The sequence below is a fragment of the Molothrus ater genome, chromosome 2 (genome assembly GCF_012460135.2).
Source record: "Molothrus ater isolate BHLD 08-10-18 breed brown headed cowbird chromosome 2, BPBGC_Mater_1.1, whole genome shotgun sequence".
Classification (NCBI taxonomy): Eukaryota; Metazoa; Chordata; class Aves; order Passeriformes; family Icteridae; genus Molothrus; species Molothrus ater.
The window spans coordinates 94,944,478-94,972,315 of record NC_050479.2 but is presented as its reverse complement, the minus strand read 5'-3'; the positions used below and the strand labels follow the sequence as shown (position 1 = coordinate 94,972,315).

At 39.0% G+C, this 27,838-nt stretch overlaps 1 protein-coding gene across 3 annotated transcripts in view; it reads right to left on the bottom strand.

Annotated features, from left to right (window-relative positions):
- The window catches only part of NME7 (NME/NM23 family member 7), an 88,536-nt gene that overhangs the window by 55,231 nt on the left and 5,467 nt on the right, over positions 1 to 27,838 (bottom strand). The window contains exons 1-6 of one of the 3 annotated variants that reach the window (XM_036398145.2): positions 16,082 to 16,132; positions 15,713 to 15,820; positions 12,232 to 12,398; positions 6,956 to 7,066; positions 2,908 to 2,958; positions 277 to 484 (exon numbers count right to left, since the gene is read on the bottom strand). In XM_036398145.2, coding sequence (XP_036254038.1) covers positions 277 to 484; positions 2,908 to 2,958; positions 6,956 to 7,066; positions 12,232 to 12,398; positions 15,713 to 15,820; positions 16,082 to 16,099 — 663 coding nt within the window. In that variant the 5' untranslated portion in view covers positions 16,100 to 16,132. Of the gene's footprint in view, positions 1 to 276; positions 485 to 2,907; positions 2,959 to 6,955; positions 7,067 to 12,231; positions 12,399 to 15,712; positions 15,863 to 16,081; positions 16,133 to 27,838 lie in introns of those variants that run through there. The other 2 variants (XM_036398223.2, XM_036398065.1) reach the window with 2 other exon arrangements.

Genomic DNA, 27,838 nt, shown 5'->3' with positions numbered 1-27,838 from the left:
TTACACAGACTATGCAATACATCACTGTTTGTGATGTACAGGAGACATTAAAAATGACCAGGCATGCTCTCCTGATCAAAGCACCCAAGATTCACCTTTGTGATAAACAAGACTTCTCTTTTCAGACAGTTTATTTTTCCATGCTAAAAAGGAGCACATGAAGAATATGTAAACTAGTTCTGAACTCAAGTGTAGAAACAAAATGAGAAATTCCTAATCTGGTTGTTAGCAGATAAAAGTAAAAATAAACCTCAGTCAAGAAAGTCAAAAACTTACTTTAGCAGCTGAAGCAACTGAATCTGGGCCATAAGCTGCATCTCTGAGGCCACAATGTCCAAAGCTCTCTGAGATGCTGTCCAGTGTATCACTCTCAGTCGTTGTAGGGTTTGCTGGCCCCACTATTGCTCTCCACTTACTCACTGCATCATCTCCTAAGAGCTCCATAGCAAGGAGGGGGCCACTCATTATTAACTGGAGAAGCTCACTACAAAAGGAAACAGCACATGGTGATTCACACTACAAATTAAAACCAACAAAAACATGACCCAGTGGAGATGCTCAGAACTCAAACTGGCAAGATCTGGAGCAACCTGATCTAACTTTCAAGTTGACTCTACTTTGAGGAACAGGTCAGATTAGGTCATGTGCAGACATTCCCTTATTATGGTTGTAGAAAAAAAACCAACATGTAGCTAACCCAAACTCACTCAAGCTACTCTGTAGAGTCTTAGATTTCAAAAGAATTTTTAAAGGATCAGTACTGATGTCCTGGTAAGAGTGAAGGAGAGACTCTGGTAACCACTTGACTAACAGGAATGATTCCTAAGCTTTCCTCTTCTGCACAGCAGCATTTCAAGGCTCTCATACATGACCTAGATGTGTACCCCACTGACAGAACATCAGCACTGCTTTCAAACTGAATTCTCCACTGCCCCACAGATGTATCCCATGGATTTTGCCCAGCCAGCGCCCAAAGTGGGAGAGAAGGGAAGGAGTTGAAAATTTGCATGGGATAAGGGACTTACTCACAAAGTGAGCTATTACATCTTGGCATAACTCAAGTGATTTTAATGGGATGAATCCAAATAAGGAGAAGTTGTTGTCAGGAGCAGCCTGCCTCCTGTCTTGACCATTTCACAATAGAAAACAACCATCCAAAATTGGTAACCCAAACATTCAATTTAAAAACTAAACAAAACACCAATAACTATAATTGAGTATCTTCACAAAACATGCATACCAATAAGCCTGTCTTTTCATTGTTTAATCTGGACAGAATCAACAAAGGAGAACATTGGCCCTGAGTTTTTTACTATTTTGTTTAAAAGAAGAGCTTTACACAATTATAACTGTGGATGTGCATGCTTCTCCAACAACCTTCTTTCTAATGATCACTGGTCAAGAAGAGAAGAGAAATCCCAGTAGTTTTTTGAAAAAGAAACAATGTTAAAACTATGAAAAAATACATAAAGAAACAACACAATAAAAAGCGATTGGATATCAGGTTCTGCTGGTCAGAGTCTGCTTGTTTAGGACATTGAAACAGTACACATACATACATCCAAGAAAAAAGCAATTTCTACAACACTATTTACTGTGCAGACTAATCCTTGAATTTTTTTTTAAATTTCTTTAATATGAAAGCCATTATTTTCCAAACTATAGGATTGTTATTTTTCCTTACTATTCACTAGACTTGCATTGACTAGTGAACTTGCAAATGAAATCTGAATTTAAAGACAAGATACAACATCAAATATAAATGAGTCATATATTTCACACTTCACTGCCTTGAAGTTTCTTGTTTCTATTTGATTTGGAATGCTCTAGAGCTATTTATTTCTAATTTAAAGAAAAATCCTATACAGAAGATGTAGCCAATAGGACTGTAGGATGGGAGACAGGCACATCACAGAGGACAAAGGCTACAGTTCCTCAGACAATTACCATTAGTATAGATAGACATCTGTGAAATAAGACTTCAGGCAAAATTCTTGACTATTTATCAACATATTCAAGCAGGCTTACTCAGCAAAGAAAAGGCAATTCCAAATCATGCATTCTCTGACCTCCAACATGGTCAGACATAGCCTGGGGCCATGTCTGTCTGAAGGGCTTGAGTTTGGACCCACAACAAATCAGCTGCTGTTACTGGAGAGCATCTGGCAATGCTAGGTCTCAAGCACTTCGTGTCAGTACTGAAACCAGGTCTTTCAACCACATCAGTGCAAACACACGCACCAATATGGCTGAAAAACACAAGGCACCTTCGAATCCCTAGAAGAGGCGGAATGCAAAGTGGAGAGGGAGGAAAAGAAAGTTGCTGGCACTTTCAGGAAAAGTAGAAACGATTCCATCTCTGGGTCATAAGCATCCATCTGGTCAGTTATGGAAAGACTAAGGTTTCTCACATCAGGTGGAGCAGTCTAACATCATACAAGTTTGACATTTGTCCAAGGGTAGCAGTACAGTAAAAACTACCCTTAAAAACTACCCTATGAACTATCCTTTCAGTTACTTATTATTTGGGATACTTGTTACCAAATCAATTCTTACAACTAAGTGTTCCCCCTAATCTCATCTGCAAGCTCCACCCTGATCCTGAAGATAGCCCTTCTCTTGGCTTTGAAGTTTTGCCCTGCTAGGAGCATTTTCACTTCTGAGGGACAAAAGACATTCCCCTGATACCACCGGGTTGTAAAAAGTGAGTTAAAACCATAAATAGCTGAAATAAGGATCTCTCCCTAGAGGAAGAAGAAAAGGTGCATGCTTTGCAAAGGGCTCCACTCAAGTAAGACAAGCTCTGATTCTCTCTCCCATGGTCCCATGGCATCAAAAATGGTAAATGAATTTTGTGTGTTCAATAAACAAGCTTAATACACGTCAAGTTGAAATTGATATACCTACTGATAAAAAGGTTTTGCTCGATAATCAGCATAGAAATCAGCTGCTTCTTTTCTGAAAAAGTAAAAAGACAGAGATATAGCTATATATATACACACATACATACATACATACATAAAACCCCCCTGAAAACCACAATTATCATTCATTCAAATACCATCCATAAACATGTTTCTACACGCAATGTCTTCCTAAGCTGGACAACTTGTTGGGTGTTCATGTCCAATAACAGAAACTACATTTAAATTTCATATTTTGTGTGGCTACCAGTACAGCTGACTACTCCTCATGCTTCTGCTCTGAGAAGGAATTACAAAAGCCCATTTCATGGTCATTGATCATCCCCACATTCTCAAGCTGAGAAATAAATGCAGCAGAGTCACCTTCTTACAAGTCATTTGCTGTTATGTTGCTTTCATCATTCATCAGTTTGAGGGGGAATACTGCTAAATGAAGTTTGGTTTTAAAGCATAAGCAATTTATCTGCTCCACTGGAACACTTCTTTATCAGGGCTAGTCTTTGATTAAACTGGTGCATAACAAAATTCTGCATAACCTGGTTTCCACTCAGTGTCCTCAAATCTTACAAGTTGAATAGGCAGCACAATAGCCTCCATATTAAAACTGGATTTCTCCCACACTTTCATGCTTCAAAACTCAATTTGGCCTTGCAGTCTCCTCAGGGAACACAGCAGTGACTACACACTCCTTTGTTCCAAAGCAATGGGGCTTCAGCAGTGAGGGGTTATTGGAATGCTGGGGGACACAAGACAGATGATGGACTTTGGCCTGGTTAACATAAGAGATTTGATAACAGGATGCCTTGGCAAAAGCAAACAGAACTTTGAAAATTAGACCTAGATTGCAAGAAGAATAAATCAAACGGGTTTACCAGAAAAAGAAAATCCCATTAAACTCTGCAAGCAAGACATGTTGTTATATGCATAAGTTTGTGTATGTGATTTTAACCTAATCATTGTAGTACACATTACAGGTCTCCCTGAAATAATATATAAGTATTTGTATCCCACAATAAAATCGGATTCTGATCACTGAGTCAGTCTCCCCATCTCTCTCCATCACCAACAAGGGGTCTCCTTACACTGCCAGGCAAATAAAGGCTACCAGGCATACCCAGTGTGTCTGCAGCACAGCTGTTACTCAGGCTTTCCTCAGGGGCTAGAAGTAAAAAGTTGTCCTTTTCAGACAGGGTGGTGGCCCTTCCCAAGCTCTGCATTGCCACGATCCTACCAGCACTGGGTTCAGCAACCCAACTACAAGGTTTTGGGGACCACTACAGTGCAGAGCTACCATCCATCCACCAATGGACACACAGTTTTGTGGCTTTTGACCCCACCAGCCCCTGCCACCAGCCAACCTACTCTTTTCTACTCTCTTCCCTGTCTTTTTCTCCAGCTGCTTCTCACGTTTTACTCTTGCTTACTGAACTGCTCTTTCTGCATAGCAACAGCTAGAAAAATCCATGGAGTTTTTCAGCTCTAAACCTGCTATTTTGCAGCTTCAGAAATCCTGTTGAGAACACAGGCTCAGTATTGGCTTGCTCCAAATTCTGGTGTGTGCCACTTTTTGAAGCTGGAATTTGTAGAGAAGGACAAGCTCTTCAAGAGGACTGACAAGTGAAAGAAAGAAAAATTGCTGACCTCTACTCTGGGTATAGAGTTCATAATAAAGCAGTGCTGTAGGGTGAGATTCCAAATTGGAAAGTTGTTTTTACCTGCAGCACAGTCTTCTAAATTTTTCTGGTCTTCATGAGTTTGCTCATTTTCAGCAGCTCTCTTTACTGACAGAAATTGCCTGCATATTTTTCAAATAACAGATTCCAAATATGAAGAAAGGCATAGTTCTGTAATTTGAAATTGAACTTTTGATGTCTCTCTCCCATTTGCAGTCCAGACTTAAACCAAATATTGCCAGAGGAAAGAAATAACATCAAGAAGAACATAAGAAGAATTTAATTTTCTTAACGTTTATCCATGTTTGAACAGTCACATTTTTCTCCAGCTTTTTTATCAAAATGACCTGAGTAATTCCTGGTTTGTTGCTTTTAGTTCAGTATAAGTATGAGCCATTCAAAATCCAAAATATTTTTATCAACCATACAGTATATTTACTTTCCTTCCTTTTCAAACAAAGGCAGAAGCATGATGTAAAAATTATGCTAGACACCGGAACTCTTGCAATCTCACGCTTCAAGCCTACACTGGGCAAAAGGTTTGCCTACAATTCATAATTTCACAAGAAAACCTTCTTCTGAAATTAATTCACCAAAGAATTTTGGAGAGCAAATATGAGAAGGGTATGTGAAGAGATTAAGTATCATCATTTCTGACTGCAAAGAAGTATTTGAGAAGTGTGTTTCTGAAACAAATTGAGCTCTACTATTCAGTTAACAATTCCCACTGAAATAAATATCAAAGTGCAGTTGTGTTGTATAACTTAGTTCCTTTTAAATTTCATTATTAGTTCTCTGTTTTCAAATAATGGAAAACAGTGTTCACCTATGTATAACAGACTGAACTGACACAGTATTAAAGGAAGAGACTGAAGAAGCAAGTGCCTGCCCACACTTCCATATCTTCACTACAACTTCTACAGAAGGCATGAATCTACTTAACAGTGATTGACAGACAACTGTTGTTAATAATCCCTTTAAAGAAAGCAGTAGATGATGATGATGATGATGATGATTTGAACAAGCAAGCCTGCAGAAATATAAGGGTAGAAGACTTTGGAAAAGCCATAGTTCTATCATTTTAAAATGGCACAGTCCCAAGAAATTGAGTAGTTGGTATGCAGAGAAACCACAAAATACTCAAGACACATTTAAAGACATTCAGTATCGCAGCCCATTCTTGTGCTTATTAAAAATTAATTTCAATTATACAAGACAACCAGAAATTTTTATTTTGCAGTAGGCAGTAAAAGTTCAAGTCTCCATTTCTTCCCTTTAGTGTGAGTCAACTCTAATGCCCGTGACTTGGCTCAATAGTTTGACTTCTCAGAGAGACACTCGAACAAAGCATCACCCAAAACAACACTTCAGGATCAAATCTCTCATGTGGCAGGAGAGAGGAAGCACAAAAAAAAGCTAGTTTGAAAGAACATTATGAATTGCAAAGGAACATTAGAAACATGTTTGAACTTATGAATTGGAGTTGTTGGGTGGAGGATCTGGAACTACTACCATCAGATATTGCAGCAGGTGTATGCAGAGGAGGAAGTCTGTTAATGATTTTATCAGTATTTCAGAAAGCCAAAAAGGTTCTGAAGTGAAGGAAAAATTGTTGCTGACCTCTCACATAAATACTAAGAATACATGAAAATGGTATTATGTAAAATAGATAGCTTTTCTTTCAAAAAACATGTTGCATACAAATAGGTTTGGTAAAGCAGCAATGGAAAAATAATGCAGCAACTTTGGGAAAGTCTTCTGAGGTAAATTAATTATGTTCTTTATTCCTCTGAAGCATGCCTTCCTTTTAAATCTTGGGGCTCATTAAGAAGTGGAGAACACTGAAGGTTGAGGTATTAGGAAGATGCATGAGTAAAACCTGTCCAACCCTGCACCATCAGAAGATCACTTGCTTCGCCTAGGACTTCCAGCAAAAAATCTGAGAGCAAAAATTAAGACAACAGATTTACTGAGAGCAAGGAAACCAAATACTTTAAAGACAACAGTATTATAATGAGCAATACCACCTGTATGAGAAAGCCTGGAGGTGAGGACATACAGACATGTCAGTAGTAAACACTGCTGGATTCCTAAAGCTATGGTAGCCACCTTGGGTTCATACAGACATGACGTATTTCATCACCCATACTCATTTGCACAGCACTTTTTGATATTTAGCTTAAATCTCTAAATACTTTCAGAAACTTGCAGAACTATGAAACTGATGAGCTTCATGAGTTACCTCTTTTAGCCACTGGAATGGATCTGACAGATGGGACAACACAGAATAGCTTTAGAGAATATTCTTAATTTCAAAAATATTTAGATACAATAGAGCTAACCTTAAGAATTCCTTACCTTGAAAGCAGCATCATTTTGGCCTTAGTTATTGTCAATCCAGCATTAATAATGATATCAAATAATTGTCCCATCTTACGCATTCCATCAGGTTTAATCAAAGCCAGTGTTCTGGGAAGGAAAAATAATATATTAGAGAGATACAGCCAACACAACTTCCCTTAGAGCATTTGGTGTGCATGTTTGGTTTATATTTAGACAAAAAAAACAGCACATCAAAGAGAAATTTTGTCACCGTCACATATTCACTGTCCCAGTGTCTCATCAATTTCCATGCTGTTCTTGAATGCCTGTGCAACACATTATTCTGATAAGAACAAGGTTTGCACACTTTAATTTTCTTGGCTTTCTAACCCAAGTCAGCTCACAATGTTCCACCAGCAGTTATTATTTATCAACTTCTCCCTTTGCTCTCAGAGCACACGATTTGACCACTTCTTCCTTAGACAACTGGTATCTCAACAGCTCCTCAGTCTTGGTCAGAACACAATTGAATTGTTAATCTCTCCCTCTGCTTGGTCAACTCCCTTTTTCCCTAATGTTAATCATACACAAAAAATTGAAGCTGTTAAAATTCCTGTTAAAAAATGTTACTCAAACATGTGCCTCTTCCATAAAACTCAAAGTTTGAATTTTTGAAGACCTCTGTGAGAAGAAGAAGATCCTCTTGTGCTTGGTACAGTACAAAAACTTCACGGTATAGAATGTGCATGCCAAATAGCTGACATTGTTAATAGACACAATAAAAGGATGGAAGAGGAGGTATTTAATCTCTTATACTGACTGACAGCTATATTCTGTATTCTAAGGGACATCAATCCAAAAATCTCTACACTCTCCCCCACATCTTTGTTTCCAAGTACATCCTGTCTTCTAGGTAATTATCTTTTTACACTGTACATCCCCAGGGCCAGGACTGTTTTAGTGAGCATTGCACAGCACCAAGAACACCATCAGCACTAAACGTATTATTAATCAAAAATAACAAGCACAAAAAGAAGGTCTGTAAAATTGCATTTTCTATTTGCATTCATCTTGTGGTGAGTCAGCTTCAAATGTGCTCGGCCTACAAACCAACAGATTTATTCAACCCTGCATCTCAGAAACGCCACGTCTCTGACAATCCTAAAGAGCAGTTTCCATCTTTTACACTGTTTCCAATAAAGAAGGCTCTCCAAGATGGAATTTTTTATTGCAGTACTTCCTTGAATGAAACACAAATAATTGCAAATTTCCTATTTTATATACCAGCATAGCATGGAAAGTAGCCCTTAGGTTAGCAGCAATATATTCCAGCCGGGGCAAATATGCTGAGATTATAGGAGATGGATGAACTTCCAGTACATTTGCTCTGAACCTTAAGTGACCCCAGATTGACAGACACTTTGGCAAGAGACAGACTATTTCACAGCAAATGTAGAGCAAGGGAGGTGTTAGGACCAGGAAATGTCACCAGAAAAATTTGAACATAAGCAACATTTTATCTGCAACTAAGGGAGAGGCGTAAATGACCTTCAGAGCTCAGAAACAGATTTCCTCAAGCACCACAAAGCTCCCATACACAGAGTACCTCAGACTCAGACCCATGGGGAAGTATGATACAAAAAGACTGATGGACTAAGGGTGCAGCCAGAAACTGCATGGAAGCAGTCAACTAACACTGCGCTTCAGTCCACAGCTGTGCAGGCTACAGTTGGTTTAACCCCATTTTCAGAGAAGGAAAGGCAGACCTCTCAGGAAAGGCTGACCTCTCACCAACACTGAACACAGTTTGCCAGCATACTCCACGCAGCCTTAGAGCCTGTTCCCCTCTTCCCCAAGGATTTCACAGCCCCACCTCATTTTGTGATATTATTTATCATATCACATGGTGTACCACATGAATCGAGGCCCATGAGGAGGAGCAGCTGCATGTTTGATCAGTGAGAATCACACAATGCATGACCTGCATGCTGGCACAAGAGGATCTCTACACTCTCATTTCCCACAAACAATAAGGATCAAACCTCTGGAATGGGATCTCCAGCACCATTTGCATTTCCTCAAGGAACACTTTTTTGAATTTATGTTATTACACAGGTTGTCTGAGACAGACTGGTAATGCTAGAAATAAATTGTCCCTTACTTTTCTAATGTCAAGGTTTTTTTAGTAATAGTGTAATTCCTACAAATTTGCAAAGAAATATTGCATTATGACGCAATTTACCTAGAAGAGTTAATGCAAACTGCAATGAGCAACCCTTGTAATGTCTTTTGTCTGACACTGATATTTAAATTTTAGCATTTCAGTGTGAGCTTTTCAGAAGCAAGCAGGATACAAAAAGCAGACTTCAGGATGCTGAGGACTGTTTCTGAGATTGGATTTTGGTTCATGTGCTCTATTTTTAGTTTTAATTAGGAATACATGTCATGGGGTTTGCATGATGCAGTCTGCAGTATGCAGTCTGCAGATTTGAAAACTGCTTAGTGTCAAGGAGCCAAGGAGAAAGAAGGAAAATTAAGCTCACATTGCTTACATTTTCAGAGGGACTGTGTGACAGTACCACAATGAGTACTGAAACAACAGAAAATGAGAACTGATCAAAGGAACAATGCACAAAGCATGCTGTGACTATGCTTTTGAGACCTACTTACTTCTAATAATAGCACTGCTGCACTTACAGTAGCTTATGTCTTGAAGGGGAAGAAATGCTGATTATGTCAATGACTAGAAGCATAAGAATAACATATCCCATTCAAAACAGAACACAAGTATTTCTGGATGACACACAAGTTTTCTAACATCATTTTCAATACCAGTGATACTGACTCTAAGTAATGCCTACTTAGGCAGGACACACTGGTCAGACAAATGTTTACCTCAGGTTACAACCACCCAGGATCACAAGGCTACAGAAAGAGAAAGCCCTGTCCCATACCAGTGATTCCTTATGAGGCACACTGTAAGTAAGCACATGCTGACCTAACCATTTTAGTCACTCTTTGTGATGGTTTTCTTATGATACACTGGGAGGGTAACAGAAATGCAGAACACTTAAATACAACAATATTGAAAAACTGACCCAAGACTTCAGAAAAGTAGAGATAGAAACTGAAATAAAACTCTCTTAATAATTCTAGCTTAATTCTAGAAAGTGCCTGTGTAAATCTAGCCTTCCTCTACACATCTGTTTTGTATCTGATGTACCTAGCGTCCCATTCATTTGTTTTGCTGACAAAAGTAAAGGTCCCTAACTCAAAACAGTCAAGATTTTTTAATATTCACTCCACAGTCTCCCTCAAAAGCCTCTGCTGAGCCTGTCTAAGGACACATTGAGTGACCAAAGAGTGTATTTCCAAAGTCAAACTGATCTGCCAGTAGTCTTGTACAGGAAAACAGAAGGGAAAAAAAAAAAAAAAAAAAAAAAAAAAAAAGAAAAAAAAATAAAGAGAGAGAAATATTCTGCTTCATACAGCAACATTCAAATTATTAATATAATTCCAATTGCAGATTATTTTGGGAATTATCATGCACAGCATAAATCTTGTTACATCTAATAACTGCTCTAAAACCTGCTGGGAACAGGCCAAAAAGACAAATAACTCACAGGCAACTGTTGTGCCCCAGGAAACTCTTTTAATATGACCCTGTTTCCTCAGTGAAAGCCTGAATTTTGAGGATCCTTTGCCTGAGTAAGGTACTTTTCACTATGTTCCTTTGGGCTATTCTGAATATGTAACACCACTTGAATATCTATGTTATCTTTCAGCCAACATTCTTAAAATGTTTTCCAAACAGCTGACATGTCATAAATGCCTTTTCCTCCTTTTGTAGACCAGTACAAAGATTTGCCTCCTCCTAAGATCAACACAATTAAAATGTTGCCATGTAGACTGCAACATCTCCTACTAAAGAAAATGTCATTTTATCATTAGCTGCCTTTTCCTGGTGTAACTGCAGGAGCACTGCAAGAGCACCAGGCATTATGTTAGTTTAGGCAGAGCAGGAAATACACAACTTTACACTGATATAAAGATCTACCGAATCTTTACAATCTACCCAAAGCTGCACTGAGGAACAGAAAGAGTAGCGCCACATGTACAGAATCCATCCCCTTGTGTTCTCTACCTCCTTTGCTGCTCTTTCACCATGCCCAACCCCAGCTTAGAGAAGTTCCAGAACTCCTGAAAAAATATTATGGCATGTATTTTCACAGCGATTTTTTTTTGTGCAGTTAAGACAAAGATGTGTGTTATAACATGCAGTTCTTCCTCTGTCTGGTTATGTACAACTCTCCAAAAAGAGTTTAAAACAAGTCCATTTACTAGGAGGGAGCAAGAGAGCAAGTGATTAAGGCTCACTGAATACCATATCTAAGAAAATGTTCTGTGTTCTTTTCAAAAAGGCTGGAGGAAATTATAAAAGTGTATTAATTTGCGAATTCAGAGATTACCTGCACTGCCATTAAACCAGATCTAAATTTCTTAAAATTAACCTTAGTGTTCTCGTATTCTTAGTCCTCATATGTGCGCTCAGATGGCTTCTTAAATTCTTTTCCAAAGCAAGTCTTTAAATGAAAAATACATTATGACTCTTATCTTCATCCATGATAAACAAACTTCATCTCAACAAACAAAAACAAACTTCATCTTAACAAACAAACCTGTAATTTTTACTGACATTCTCACACTGTACTTTCTGTCCTCATGCATACAGAGCTTAAGAGAAGCTGAAAAAAATTCTCAGAAAAAATCTCCACAGTGAGGAAAAACAACAGAGAATGGGAGCAGTCCTCTAGTACTTTCATTTATCACTACTAAGAGAGAGTAGATCAGACTGGTGAGGCACTAGGCTTCTGCACAGATCCCAGAAAGTCAGCTGCAACTTTCATGAGGTTGCACAGATCCCAGAGAGATAGCTGCAACCTTCATGGCCTTTCAAGCCCAGCACACATCAGTTACCACATCAATTCTGCCCCAGGAGAATCCACAAATCACAAGAACCCTACTGGTGCCTGCCCCGGCTGAGTAACAAAGCTGAACAGGACTTATTTACCTCCTCCTCCTCCTCTTCTCTCCCAAGATACCTAGAGGAGCCAGCAGCTGACACCATAGAGAAGCTGGCCTTGCAAGGTACCACTTTGCTTCTATGCAGCCATCAGAAAATCAGATCCTTTCAAACTGCATACAAACGTGCAGCCATCTCCTCTTCTGCCCACATTAGTACAGAAACCTCATTTCTAGCAAACATCTAGTTTGAAATCCCAACCACAAGATTCCAAAATCTCCCTTCTCACCTCTCTTTGCGACTCCCAAGCTTGCGAGATGTGTACAGATTCCCATAGTCCACTATGGTGAGGTGCCGGGAGAACACAGTGACTTTGCTGCCCACATAGAGATCCTCAAGGTGCAAGCTCTCGTACTTGGTGCGCCTCAGGAACATGCGACGGTTCTTCACATCATACTGCAGCAAAAACAAGATTAAAATCTACCTAAACAAGAGATTTAGTTGTGGGCAAACTCAACTTAATCTTTACTCTACTGTCAGAAATTTCCTTAGTACTATGGGATTGAATCTGATCACTTAATCAATTTAATTCCAAGCCCTTTGAACTTACACATGTAGCAAGAAAGCTTAGAAGACTAAACCACAATTACAAATTTATTGCATTTAAATAGTCTCAGGCAAAGAGCTATCTTTGAAATTTTTTTGGTTTGTAATTTGCTTGTTCTAATTCAAGCTGTGATAAAAGGTTCAGGTGCCTGGTGAATGCCTCTGCCCAGCCTCACTGAGAGTTCCCCCAGCACATCCGTACTGTTTCACAGCCCAGTGGTTCACACCAGAACGAGCAGGATACACACTGGCAGGCCTCCTCTTCAGGGCATCATTCCAGTGATATTATGCTCTATTTGACTGCGTAAGACTCGGCATTAGGGATGGAGAGATGATTGCAACACTTGGCTGAGATGTTCTCACTGCCTGGAGCTGCAAGATCAAAAGCCTGTCAGGACAATTCAGCTTTATCTATTATCACTCCAAGCAAGAAGCCAGACATTAATGTATACTTTTCTGGGTGGGCTGGCAAAGCACAGAAGTCAACCTGCTGAACAGTTTCTTCACTCCCAAGTAGATATTACAGATCCCTTCCAATTCCTGGGGAAGTGGAAGCCTATGAAAGGAAGAGCTTTGTCCTCCTCAGGCCAAACTTCCCCTTCTGTCTCAACCTACAGCTGCTGTCCTCCACTGCAATGGTGTATCCACTAGAATAGCATTAAAAGAAACATCATCATTCCGACAAATTTGGGATGGAAAAAAATTTAAAAGCAAAATTCCATGTTCTGAAAAGTGTGAATACAGTCCTGTTAGAAGGCTAGAAGAATTGTTTTCAGGATAGCCAAAACTTTGCAGATTAAAGAATTGCAAATTATTTTGATACTGCCTCCTGCTGAGGCACGATTGTAAGGAAGAATCCTTTCCTCCTGATATGTCCTTAGCCCCTCATACATGCCCCTACTAAGTGTTCACTATTCAAGTGCAGTAAGGAATGAAATGACAACATGGTAAAAAAAAAAATCAAAGAAACCAACTTGAATTTGGCTACTTGTTTCACCTGGACTTTGCCAAGAAGACTATTAGCCTGTCTCAACCATAAGCAAATTCTTCAATATCTTGACCAAAAATCTGAGTACTTCCTTGGTTGTTTCACTAATGGTTGCTAGAAAGACACCCTGAGGTGCTTTTCTCTTCTCAAAAAGAAAAGGGGATCTACCTGTGTTAAAGGATTCCTCTTTAGAGTGGACTTTTGAATATGTTTAAAAGAGTTTTTTATAAAGTAAATTATTCCACTCCTGCCCATGTACATGTAGAAGTAAATTACCCAAAACAAAATAGTTCTCTGATAAGAATCTGTCCTTTTTAAAAATTTCTTCTCTCTTTTTAAGAAATCTTTTGCAGGAAGAAACGTTATTAAGGCTTTAAGAATTCCCCACAAGAGTTGTTATCTATGGAAGACTTGGAGAATGGGGCCTCTCTGTCAAGAGATCTAGTTTGACTGAGAGAACTGCTTGCTGTCCTTTGACAAAAATCTATGCTGTCTTCTTACAGCTGCAAAGCAAGCTGGAAACTTCTCTCATTATTCACAATGGCATTCTACTTCACAAACAAGACATGAAGGACAGAAAGAAAAGTTAAGCTCAGGACTTCATATAACACAAGCCTTCAAGAGCTCTGCTCCACCTGCAGATGAGGTGTGTGACAAGAGAGAGCTGTTGTCAGGGATGGAGAGGAAAAGGATGAAACATCCTCCTCATAAGTGGGGGAAAGCTGGCTAATTACCATCACCTCCTTTCTCTCAGATATGTTAGAGGTAAGAGCAGGCTGTCATCTCCACAGGAAAGAACTAGAAGATGCAGAAGAATAAGGCAGTAAAAATGAAAAAAAAATCAACAAGTTCTGCAGAAATAAAAAATAAACAATCCAGAAAATAATTCTAAAAGTAATATCTGTCCACAAACTCATCCCCAAAAGTGATTTTGAGATATTCTTTCTCTAAGGGTGTTCACATACATTTTTGTTCTTCTAATTCCTGTGCTGCCGACATGCAGTCTATGACTGCGTAAAGTAGTACACACTACTTTAACCTAAGAGCACACTAACAAAACCCAAAAGTCTGCCAAAACATAGGTACTGCATTAAGAAGCCCAAGAACACCTTGGAAGCTCTTGGTTTTGAGACGTGTAGGTGAAATGAACAATAATTTTGCCAGCCTACACATGGTTGTGTAGGAAGATTATTACAGTTCCTGACTGATCAGCTAAACTGTCTCTGGGAAATAAAAATTAGAAACCTCACATTTTGAAAACTGCACATACAGACATCATACAACGAACTAACTTAGTAATCAGTGCAAAGTGCATCTTCTCACACAACTGGGTATTATTGCTTCAGTGGGGAGCAGTTTGGGTAAGAAAAAGTCAATACCTCTAGATTTCTTATTCCGCAGTTGACTTTTATAGCAGGAAAGTTAAAATTTGATAATGAAATTACTAAGTGTGAATATCCAAATCTAGGCTATTCTTAGACTCTTCACTAAGAATTGGAACGGACTAATCCATGCCACTTAAATCATTCCTAAAAGGAAGTGCAAAGCATTGGTTGGCATGAGGATTACCTTTCCAATACATATTATATTTTTATATACATGCCTGCTACTGCAAAATGCTGGTTTTCACTGCTGTCAATAAGCAATGGGATTAGTTGTATGAATGACAAGTCAGAAAGGTCTGTGCAAGCACCACTAATGAAAAAATCTGGATCTCACTGTCTGAAATGTCCTACCTCTCATTAAACCAAATTTACCATTTCCTCTACTTTGGTAAGAATCTCTTACACTTTACTGTTCAGAGACTTGTGGAATTCCTGCTGAAGCTTAGTCTCCTGTTTGGAATTAGCGTCAGCTTACTTTTTTCAAGCACTAGGCCAGAGTTGCTGAGTTTCAATTCTGAAACCCAAGTAGAGATTGAATGAAAACAGATTTGTGAAAATAATCTCTCCACACCAAAGCAAGCTTTAAGAAAGAAAAAAAAATCATAAATGTGATAGCTATTCCATATGCTTTACTTGCTTTTCTTTTCATTTTAGAAACCGAGCAAGATACATTTTAAATTAAATTTTCTTACCTGGAAAATTATTAGGTATAGGCAGTCACTTGCCATTTTATGAACTATTTAATTGGGTATTAAATTTATGAAAACAGATTTTTTTTCTTACATCCTTACCATTTCAATTGATGAGTCTTTTGGATAATACAGAAGTTCATAACGCCGAAAGAGTGAAGCATTTGGGTCATACCATTCAGCAATGAAAGCATATCTCTCATCTTGACTCTGGGAAAAAAAAGGGGCAAAACTGGCTATTACAGAAAGCATACATAATCTATACATAAAAATACACAAATAAAAAACTTCATTCATTCATTTCTTATCAGAAAAGTAAAAAAAAAAAATCACTTGTAAATGGACTTGCACACTCTGCATATTATCTCCTGTCTATCACAGCTGGTGACATCTTTTCATTTGTTAGCTATCATCTTTTAAATAGGATGAAACTTGGATCATGGCAATTTTCCAGATAATCTCATAACTTACCCAGATTTCACCAGTCATGGAGCACGGACTATGGTTGAAGTTGTTGTCAGACTTCCCAACTTAGTCAAAGTATTTGATTTACTTTCTTTCCTTAAAAAAAAAGTGTTCACCTACAATTATATTACAGACTCTTAACACATCTTCTATACATCCTACAAGGTAACACTTTCCTCTTCCTTAACAGTCATATCTAAATTTCTCTTAATGATGAGATAAAAATATTCAAGTTAAGGACAGCATTAGTTTGACTCACTACTTAACTTCCTGAAATTTACATAAAGCATAAATAGCCCAACCTCATTTACAACTCATTTTCTGCCCCTAAGGAGTGCAGATGAGGAAAATGGATTGCAGTAATTCCAGAAGTGTAACTACATGAGTAGCTTCTCTCCATGCCTCATCCTCAGAGGATAACAGCCCCCAGCAAAGCAAGAACAAAGGTGAGGCACAGCATGTGGATGTGCAATTCTCATTCCTCTTAGTGGCACATGTTTGTTAGTTATTGATGCAGTATCAGTTATTTGATATCTAGAACAGTTAGATGGAACTCTACATTTTTAACTCCCACATCTCATCTAAATCTGACTGCTACTTGTAAGGGCAAGCACGGTCTTATCACAGATTTCCACACTTTACATATATCTGTACTCTTCTTATACACTTTAAATATTGAGGAACCCCTGGGAGTTGAACTTTAAAGCCATGTGGGCCTCTTCAGTACTTCAGATTTTAGAGAAGGGCTGCATTTCAGTTTTTAAAAAGACCACTTAATAAGCAAAAAGACAGAGAGTTCCCATAAGCTTCCATGACTATTCTTAAACACCAGCAGGACAAGAATGATAATTTTCCAGCATCTTCAGCTTACCACTGACTTAGGACTAAACACTTTCGCAGGCCAAAGTCCTAAGACAAGCAGTAGCAGGAAAGAATGAGATAATGAAGAACAAATTCAGAATTTTACAATGTGATGAATACTAGTACCTCTTAGCATCATGGCAAATGCACCACCTTCCTGTCAGTCTTATGGTACTCCCTGTACTGCAGAAACACTTATGCCATGAGGGCAGCACAGTGCCCTGTGAAGGATGCAAAGTTTCCACTTCTCTCTGTAGAAGGCTGTGCAGCACTGGAAACCATATTAGCATCAGCTACTCCAACTTCTGTATTATCTGTACAGCACACACTGCAGCCTTCGACAAGAGTTAAGCTCATCTTTTACGTGCAGCATCCAGCATGAAAACTCCCTAGTGACTTAGCCTGGTTTCCGGCCCTTGCTTGAGCTGGATGTGTTTGCATCATTACTGCCACTGCCATCATTCTGGAGAAATGCAAATCAGAACAAACTCTGCCTTACGGCAAAACTCACTCCTGATTTTTCTATATAGGCAATAAGGAGTAATTAGGGTTGGCAAACTGATTTCAACTTCAATCTCACACTCATACTACTGGACAAGATATTTGATCAATTGATTTGGCTGACCATCATCTTGTCAAGAATGGATTTTATAGAGAAGCAGTTCTCAGCTAAAGAGCTTGTCTAAATAGAGAAACAGCCCACTTCCATAGAACCATGGAATGGTCTTGTTGTAGTTGAGATGGAGACAATACAAAGCAACACATTCCATTTTCAGAAGGCTTCAAACCTGTTTTTATTATAGCATGCATACTTTTTATACATTCTTACAAAACTCATAAGTTTACACTTTACTCATTGTCACAAAAGACAAACAAAGTGCTTATTGGAATCGGCAGTTTGGCAGTTGCAGGTTTCTCTTAATTTATCCTTTTTTCTTTCTTGGTTTCTATGTCAATGACCTTGGTAGAAAATTCTTTCAGGAGTAGACATGTATCCTCTTATGAAACTTCTCTCTGGCTCACAGAAGTCACTGTAAAACCTCTTCCACATAGTCTGGCTTGGAAGGGAGTTAAAAATCACCCAGTTGCAACCCCCCTGCCGCAGCAGGGGCACCTTTCACTACACCAGATTGCTCAAAGCCCCATCCAATGTTGAACACTTCCAGAGATGGGGCATTTCTCAAGTACTACCTCCAGAAAATGACTACTGAATGGATGAAATAAAATAGATGCACCATTTTAATCAATACCTCTTCATAACATGAAGACATAATTGCATTACTACATGCTGCTTTTTCATGCTATAGCATTGCTTTCAACTATATTTTCCAGGTAGTAGTTGCCACAGAAGCTACTGATTTTCATTTAAGTAAAACTTCCAACATTTATAAATTACTTGTCTCAGGGAAGTAATGTATTTATGTGAACAATCAAAGAAAGCACCATTAGATTTTTTAACTTAGTCACCAGTATCAATCATCAGCACCTTCATGTTTACAGTGAGAAACTGCATTGTGTGCCTTGTGTGGTGACAAATTGCCTCTTTTTTTTTCCTTTTAACACAACCTTGGATTTTAGAATCTGATTTTCATTAAGAATCTGAAATCTATAAGATTTTATTCAATGTCTGAGCTATTCATATTTCTTATTCAGCAAGCCCTGCTGGCCACTGAACAGCAGAAATCACCATTCTGTATTATCTTCTTTTGGCATTGTAAGCAAAAGCAAGATAATAAATGCTATTTAGACTCAAGAAAAACTGCAGAGCTAATCCCCAAACACCCAGAAAATGCTATCAGTAAGCAGGACAGCTTGAATCCATAACTGTTATGTATCCAGAAAATATGGAGACCTAGTATTTTTCTAAAATGACCAAAACAAAGCCTCTAAAGCTTCTCCTAAGCCATAACTAGAATTTTCTCTGCTGTATGGACATAGAATTATTACAATAAAACAGTATCAGAAAAAAGTCCAAAGCTTATGGGAGACATTCTAACTGGAAACATTGTATTTGTGAACATGTCAATTGTTTCAGAGGCAGACACTTTACAGTGTCTGCCTCTGAAGAAATTCAACACTGAAAGTAAATTGAAGACCCTGCCAAATAAGTAGCTAAAATACAGTAGGACTCTGATCTTACTATTGCAGATTCGTGCAAGTAGTCTTAAAACAGATAAAAGACAATATGGAATACAGTCATGATATTGTGAGCTTATTTTGGGAAGCCCTTGCCAGGCATTGCTGTCAAAGTGCCACTCCAAGTCATCAAAAATGCCAAACAATTTCAAAATGCAAGTTCTTAAAAGTGAGTACATATTAGGTTTTTAAATGAGAACAGAAACTTTTATTTACTTATTTAATGAAGTAGGATTTTGAAGGCAAAAACCAAACACAAAAAACTGTCCACTTTCCATCACATACTGTGACAATTGCAAAAAATGTTTAAGCCTTCATAAACCTGAAATTCTAATTTCTGAACACTTATTTTCAATCAGTACACCACTCAATCAACAGAACTGGTATGGCAAACAACCTTCCCACATACCCCTTCACTAGTGTGTCCTGACTGCAAACTGGGAAGGAGTCTCAAGGATTAGGAAGTACTGTGGGAGGCAAGCTAAGTTTCATTGTTAGCTTCTGTCCATCCTCCTAACAAAGGAAACTCAGAGAAAATAACTCTCCAAAGAAGAGTGATTAGAGAACAGTGGTGACCTGTCAGGGGGTAACACGTTCAATGCGCCACACTGCTTCAGACCAAGAATGAGTCCTGAAAGGGGAATATTTCACAGCTCTTGACCAGGGAGCAGTTCATTCCCCCAGGAAATAGGACAGGCATCTTAGCCACCACTGAAATCACATTCCTTTGAACAGCTCAAGAAATAACAAATCAAGTGAATCTATTAGTACATTATAACTCAGAAAATTCTTGCTTCAGAGAATTAATTTCCATTCATTTCTGTACCATTCCTTCATTAAAATCACACATAGCCTCTGCTCTCATGACTATGCAATTAAACAAGTAATTACTAATGGGGGAGAAATATATTTTCACAAATGCTCGCATTAGTGGAATAATTGCTACCACTAAAAAGCCCAGCAGTGATTATGCACTTTACATTTACATACTGATACTTCCAGAACAGCTATCTTGAGCTCAGGATTTACATCTCCTTTCCACGGTAAACTCTAGAACCGAGATCAGCAATGTCAAGAGTTCACCTACTGTGATGATGGAAAGGTTTTTTTCCTCTTCCTTATGTAAGTTGCCCAGGACAACATTTAAATATATTTAAATGCATGTGGGTTTTGCTACCTTTTGCTTTTTGTTTATATTGGCATGTGTGAATATGCAATAGGATGGCTCTATGGACATGAGAAACATTTACTGAAGTACAGCTGAAATAAAAATCCTAAATTTTGTACTTACTTCTGAAAGTGATGGAGGAAGCAGTCATTCTTAGCATGGGACTAAGTTCTAGAACCTAAATCCAAGCATCCATGAAAGAACTGTGCTCCCAGAAAACTCTGCAGGGGGAAACTGTGTGTTTGGAACCAAGCTGCCAAGGACATTCAAAACCAAGAAGCAAAATTCTTAACAAGCTGGACAGGACACAATATCTTGTCCTGTAAACCTTCTAGACTTCCAAAAGGCTTCTGTCCATAGGAAAACAAAAGCAGATCTTCCAAAGGTTTTCATGAGAAGCAACAGTGGTAAAAGAGCAGCTCAAGGACTAAGGAATTCCCATGGAAAAGTGGAGAAACTTTACCCCTCTGGTTTGTCCTATGAAGAACATAGACCTGGATTTGGTTTTCCAAATGCTTCACCTGACAGCCACACTACTGTACTATTCTGGAGTGACTACTTCTCTCCTCCTCCTCTGATTTTGACTAGAAACGTCATACTAGAGTTTATCTTACAATTGAGAACACAGGGAATCAGGAGCTGATTTTTTTTTTTCAGCTCAAGAGAACCTCACATGAAACAGTACCAAAGTATTTCTCAAAATTAGAAAGCCCTGAGGTATCTAGAAAGTGCACCTTTACATGACATTAGCAATCTGGTTTCTATGAGGTTACACAGGCTGTCAGGAACTTCAGCATGCATGACACTATCTGACACAGGCTCAGGGCCCATTGCTCACATATTACAGCTTTAGGAGTCATGCAGAGTATTGCTACATTTTCAGTGTGCACCTTTGTTGTCTGCTGCTCCTTCGATTTTTCTCAGTGACTCAATGACTCTGAAATCAGACCAAAGAGAAAAAGAATCAAAGTATTTGAATCATCTCCTAATGAAGCAATAAAAAGACTGCACAAATCTCAGTAAAAGCTGAATCCAATCCATCCTGATATTGTTCTATATTGATATTGTGTTCTATATTTTGTAAAACTCTGCTGTCACAGGGAAAACCTCTGGTAAAGCACAGACCAAGCTGTTTCTATGAAAATCACTGGGAACAGGATGGACCAGCAGACAGGAACTATTCTCACACCAAATAGAAATAGGGTAACACTCCTAACACATTGGTTAAGACTACCTTTTAACCTAATTAAAGTTAGATTTTTTTTTTGGTCTGGAGGTCTGAATCAGTGAGAAACACCAAAAAAGCTTTCTGGAAAGGCTGCTCTGAAGCTGCCTAAAATTCTTAAAATGAACAATTTTAAGGAAACATTACTTCACAACCTGTTCCCCCTTCAAACCAGGTTGGTGAACTCTCAAAAATACTTTGGAAGAGCAAGAGTATTTTTATAAAAAATAAGATGGTTTCAAAGCATAAGAATACTAGTTATTATAAAATATTTCATGTGACGATATCATGAAGCTCATTGATTCCAACATCCAGTAGTCTGCTTATGCATGAATATGTACATACCTTATGTTTTTAGGAAGAAACTAGATTTTTAAAAAATCACAAAAGTATTAGAGCTTGGCAACCAAAAGAAAAGCTGAAATGGCCAGTGAAGAGGTATCTTGATCTTTCCTCTTTATAGTTTCTACAAAAAACCCACTAACTATCACCATTTGTGCTGGTGCATTCCTTAGACAGATGTTGGCCTTCACAGGGGTGAAGTGTGGGACCAGACCAACTGCTTTCACCAAGAACATTATTTTCAGAATTAGGCCCAGAAACTGTTGTTATAAACATATAATCAACTTCCAAAGTCCAGAAGATATTGCTATAAATGTGTGATCAACCTCTACCAGGTATCTAAGTCCTGTTATGAATTATTTGAAACTGTCCCTCAAAGCCCATAAATCTCCAACTACTGCTCTCTCAGACTAATCCCCACTTCATATTTAATGCTACTTCCTAGGCCTGAAGAGGGCTTCAGCACAAATGAAAAGCAGTGACTGACAAACTCCTGCTCTGAGGAGCAAGAGCCAAGAATTTCAGCCAGAAGCAGCCACTGACAGTGTTATACTCCCCCTGCAGGCCAATGACAGAAGCACCATCACAGCAGCATCTGCTTTGTACAGAGCCCCAGAAATACTCTAATTGCTTTAAATGGTTGACTTGATAGCCTTCCTGCTCTCCCATTTCAACATCTGGCAAGTCCTGCTTTATTTTCAGCTGAGTGCTTTTAGGTGCAGGCCCTGCACGATGACAAACTTCCCACATGGCACCGAGTGGTCGCAGATTCAGACCACCAGACCAAAAAAAAAAATCTAATTTTAATTAGGTTAAAAGACAGTCTTTACCAGTGTGTTAGGAGTGCTACTCTTTGATGGAAGGACATCTTAAATGTGACAACCCTCTGCAGACATAAAGCTGAAAAATAAAATTCAATAACACTTAAAACAATTGAAATTTCTAAAAAATCTCTTTAAAAAGTCAAGTACTTCTGCTAGCATGAGAAATAATGAGGCCTGGTTCTCTATATTCATGTTTCTTATCCTTGACTGTTGTGACCAGAGCCTCTCCTCAGCTCAGGTGTTTAATAAAGGCCCATACCCGCCTGGATTCTCTGTTGTCTAACTATAGTTGAGCTCACAGTGAAGTCTAACATTCTGCATGGCAGAAAGTGCTCTGATTTTCAGCATTTTAGTGCACCTTAAGTACAAAAATGAATTCTCATCAGTGCATGCTTATTAAGCTATGTTATTCAAGCCATCTTCTGCCTTCACAGTTTATGTAATACAGGATATTTTCCAGGCAAAACTTAAATCCACAACACTGTGTAGATAGAGCACTCAATTAGCTCTGTCTCTTAAAATTCATTTTCCTCCTCCTCTTCTATTCATGTTTCTGACACACAAGTCGGAATAATTTTTAGAACTCCAATTTTGCAGCCCCCTCACTGCTGTTGCACCTCCCACTACTTTCTCAACAGGCTCTTCTTTAGTGAAAAAGTGAAATCAAAAAATCACTTTTCAAAAGGAAAAACATCTGGCAACTGCAATTTCCATGACAATGTCTTGACTACAGACAATTCTCAATCTAAGCCTTGCACTCAAAAGCGCACTGATGAATTTTATAGGCATATCTATTTTTATCCTCTCCTTGTAGAAAGCAAAGCCTACCTAGTGAAAATTTCACTCCACAATTGCATGTCATACTTGAATACTTATTTACAGGATTCATGTTATTTTTCTAATTATTGAAAACAGTTTCTCTAAAACACATCAAGGATGCCATACTGCTCCTCACTGCTCTGTCCACACAGGTGTAGCTTTAGAAGACCAGCTACATCTTGTCTTTAGCAGAACATGTGGCCATTTATTGCACATTTATAAAGCTGCAGATGATAGGCTCATATATTATTGCACTTGTAATTACATGATCACAGGTAATTCCTCTCAGAGCAATAAGTAGTGCTCAGCCCGTGCCTGTCTGCCTCCACTAACTCCAGCAGAGCCTGACAGTGATTTAAGCAAAAGCAGAGCTGTTCCCTGACTCAGAGCACGATTTGCAACGCAGGTCATCCCACATAATCACATCTGAGCACAAAGTTTAGGTGCTTTGCACTTAATCAGCCAGTAGTGGCAGAACTAATTCTGCCGTGGTCAGCTGCTGAATGCTCTGTCTCCACCTTCCCACAGCGAGATTAATGCCTCCACGTGATTCCAAGGAAGTGAAACACTGAGCTACCTATGCACACCCCATTACAAGATCCATCCAATATTGTACTTCGAGGAAAAACATTTCTGAAAGGCTCAAAATTTGGCCTAACATTAAAGCTGATGTCAATACTCAAAGGTAGTTTGCTTTTACAGAAAACCATTCCTCTGCCAAACCTTTAGCTTTCAATTTCCAGTATTTTGAGAACTAAAGCTTTCCAAAGGAACACTGATTTTTTTTTGTTTTGGTTTTTTTTTGTTTTGTTTTTGTTTGTTTGTTTGCTTTGGGGGGTTTTTGTGTGTTTTTATTAGGATTCTGAAGCACTTTTCAGATTTACTCCCCACACATTCTTATTCAGGTATTCCATTAAATTTTCAACCTCTTGTAGAATCAATCTGGAAATCTTTACACAGAATGGTTAAAACCGGAGAAAGCTACAAGTAGCTGGGAAGTGGAACTTTGAAAGGAAACACCTACAAATCCTAAACTAAAGCTGTTAACAGCACTTCAAAGCACTATAATGCCTACAGCATCTTCAGATTATCTCAGCTCATAATAATCTTCTGAAAAGCTTTTCTAACAAGAACTAGTTGGTTGCCTTGGAATCACAGCTAAGGGAGAGCGGGTCCTCCAGCCAGCCAATATCACGAGCAATTAGCACCCCGGAGTCTGTGTGAATGCTCTGAAGACCACAGACGATGCATCCACCTAGAACAGTCAGAGCTTGCCATGGTCTAGTAGCAATTTATGGTCCTATGAAGCTGACAACTGTGCTGATACGTTTCTCATTCACTACTGTGGGCAGTAACAGCTAGTATGTTGTCTGCACTACTGCTTAACCAATGCTGGCTTTACTTTTTCTCAGATTGTGTCAAATTCTAAGGTAGTTGGACTAAATCCAGATTTCAGCCCACAGATGTCATGGTCATAATATATTCTGAAGTCAGACTAATGACAAGTTACATGCAAACAGAAGTTCTCATGATAAAAGCTGTTCAGCAATTTCCCACTAGTGAAGTAAGAAATCAAAATCTTCTGTGGGTGACTGTAATCATATTCCCAAACTCTGCCAATCCTAACAGACTTTTTTACAGGTTCACTTGATGAATATTTGTTCTACAATTTACAGATTATTTCTCTCCCAAAGCATAGGACTTTTGTTATCAGATTTGCACAAATGAACTACGTTATTCCCCTGAGATGCAAACATCTCTGCTGGATGAAGACAGTGACTGAGATTCCAATCCCATACATAGTTGAATAAGATTGCTTAGTTCCACCTACTCAGCTGCCCCCTGCATTAGTGCATTTGATGTTCAGGACCTTTTGAAAAAGGAGGCTATTTTCCCCACTTTTGTAAAGTGGGAATAATCATCACCATCACTCCTTTCATGGAAACATACCAAGATTTAATAGCTAAAATATTTGTACTATTTAGGCATCATAAATCCCCATTCTTTTTGACAAAGCAGAGCAGAGGCAGGTTAGTCAGTTCATCCTAATTTCCTCCTTTCACAGACCCTTCACTGGAGCACAGGAACCAGGCACCTGTGGAAAAAGTCAGAAAGGGAAAATGCTGCTCAGCCCACTGCCTCTGCAGCTGCCTCCAGGAAACACTGCTAGTCCAGAATGTCAGTAGCTGCAAGGATTGGATCCAGACCACAGTTCTTCTACTCCATCCCAGTGATTTGAGAGTCTTCCGACTTAAAAGATCACAGTTCAAAGAGTGTATTGTAAAAGAGACCACGGGACAGGGCGAGGACAGCATTGCTCCTGTATAACTAGAAAACATACAGCATGACACAGACCCTACAGTAGGAGAAAGAAAACAAGGAAAGGCTAAAAATAGGAGGAGTATTAAATTTAGTGAGGGATCACACTTAAATGTGCAAGAACAGGTACACAGGCTCAAGCATGCCTACCCACCTCTCTCCACTTCCCATGTGTAGCCCTCTCTTATATGTAGCTCTCCTTCCAAGTGTGTTGGAGTATTCTGCAGGAAAAGTGTGATTTTTAAAAAAATATAATTAAGGTAGTTACAATCATGCAACAGGCTCTCAGAAACACATCTCGGGAGAGCACCACTTCTTTCCAAAGACATGAGCACCCTCTGGTGCCCAAGGACAGGTTGAGCACCTTATTTAAACCTCAAGAATTCACTTCTGAAATGATCAGTTAGAAGCCATTGCTATCTCTTCCTAGTACACCTAGAGCTTAAAAACTAGTAACCTCATAAGAGGAGGTAGAAATGACTAAATGATAATGCACAGATCCCAACAGCCAGGGTGATGAAGTCCTTTCACACAGGAAAACTGAGACACATGGGCAGGTGGCCTTCCTCAATGCCTGGCCTTCCTCAAGGCCCACCCTCCCAATGCCAATCCCACACCCTCCCAAAATTCTCAATACCACAATTCTTAAGTGAGTATCAGAGCTGCCCACTCCGGGACAACTCATAAAGGCACCTCACAGAATTTATCTCATAACTCTAATAGGCACAGAATGTGAGAAAAAAAAGCCAAACTTCTACCTCTTGTATGTGCTCATCTGATCTGAGATACGCTAATTATATATGAAAATACTTGCTAAGCTGTCATTCTTAGTATTAAACTGTGACAGCATGCTCCAAAGCCCTGCCATACATAATTTACTCCCCTTATGCTGTTTTTTGCTTTCCATTTTCCTGACTGGGAGAGAACTATGGGGTTCCACCCACACAACACTACTGAGTGACCTCGGTGTGTTGCTGAGGCACCAGAGCCTCTGGTTTCCATCTGTATAAGGACACAAGGGAACACAAAATATTGGATGCATTAGGCAAAGCACAGTGCTCACTGTCAGGAAATAGTACTTTTGGTACTATTTGGTATTTCTCGCAGCTACAATTATAGTTAAAAGTCAGTGTTTATGGAAAAGCCCTCTTCAGACTTAGAGCAATAGGTAATAACTGGTTGTAGTTATTACCTACAACCATTGTTTCTCACCAGCCACTTCATGACTAACAGAGTATCCCACCCAGATACACTAGATCACCATAGGATTCTAGAAACTGACACTAAAATGGGCAACTGAACAGCTAAAACCACTTTTTAGAGGGTCACTATTCCTTTGGCTTAAAGGAAACAGACACCATCAAACAGAAAAACCTAAAAGGTTCAGTTATTAGTGCTTAGCCACTGGCCACCAAGGCATTCAGGGTCTGGAGAACAGGACACGTGAGGAGGCTGGGAGAACTGAGCCCACTCAGATTAGAGAAGGCTGAGGGTGACCTTACTGCTGTCTGCAGCTGCTTAAGTGAAATACACCAAAAAGATGGAACTAGACTTTTCCTGAAGGTGCACAGTGAGAGCAAAAAAAGCAAAGGAAACATGGAAACATAGAACATTCCAGTCATACACTCGAAAAACAAAGAATTACCAAGTGGGTGGTCAAGCACTGGCATAGGATGCCCAGATGTGTGCAATCTCCATCCTGGGAGATGTTCAGGACTTGCCAGGACACAGCCTGGAACAGCCTGGTCTGGTTAGACCTGTTTTGAGCAGGTTTGATGTCCCTTCCAACCTAAATGATGATTCTATGGTTGTAATTATAGCTTGGTGTCTCTTTGCCCAAAGGTAATGCTCATCCTTCCAAGCTGCTCCTGATCTAACACAGACTAGCTGGGTTCCTGTATTAATAACAATTTAGATGTACTTTCAAAAAGTGCTGAGCTCTGATGGTTAACTGTAAATTTTACCCACATCAAATCTGCCTGGAGCATCTCTAAATAACTACTGCCTCTGTCATCAAATTCTACTATTTTTTACTGCTAACTGAAAGTTTGTACTCTTCTTTATTCCTG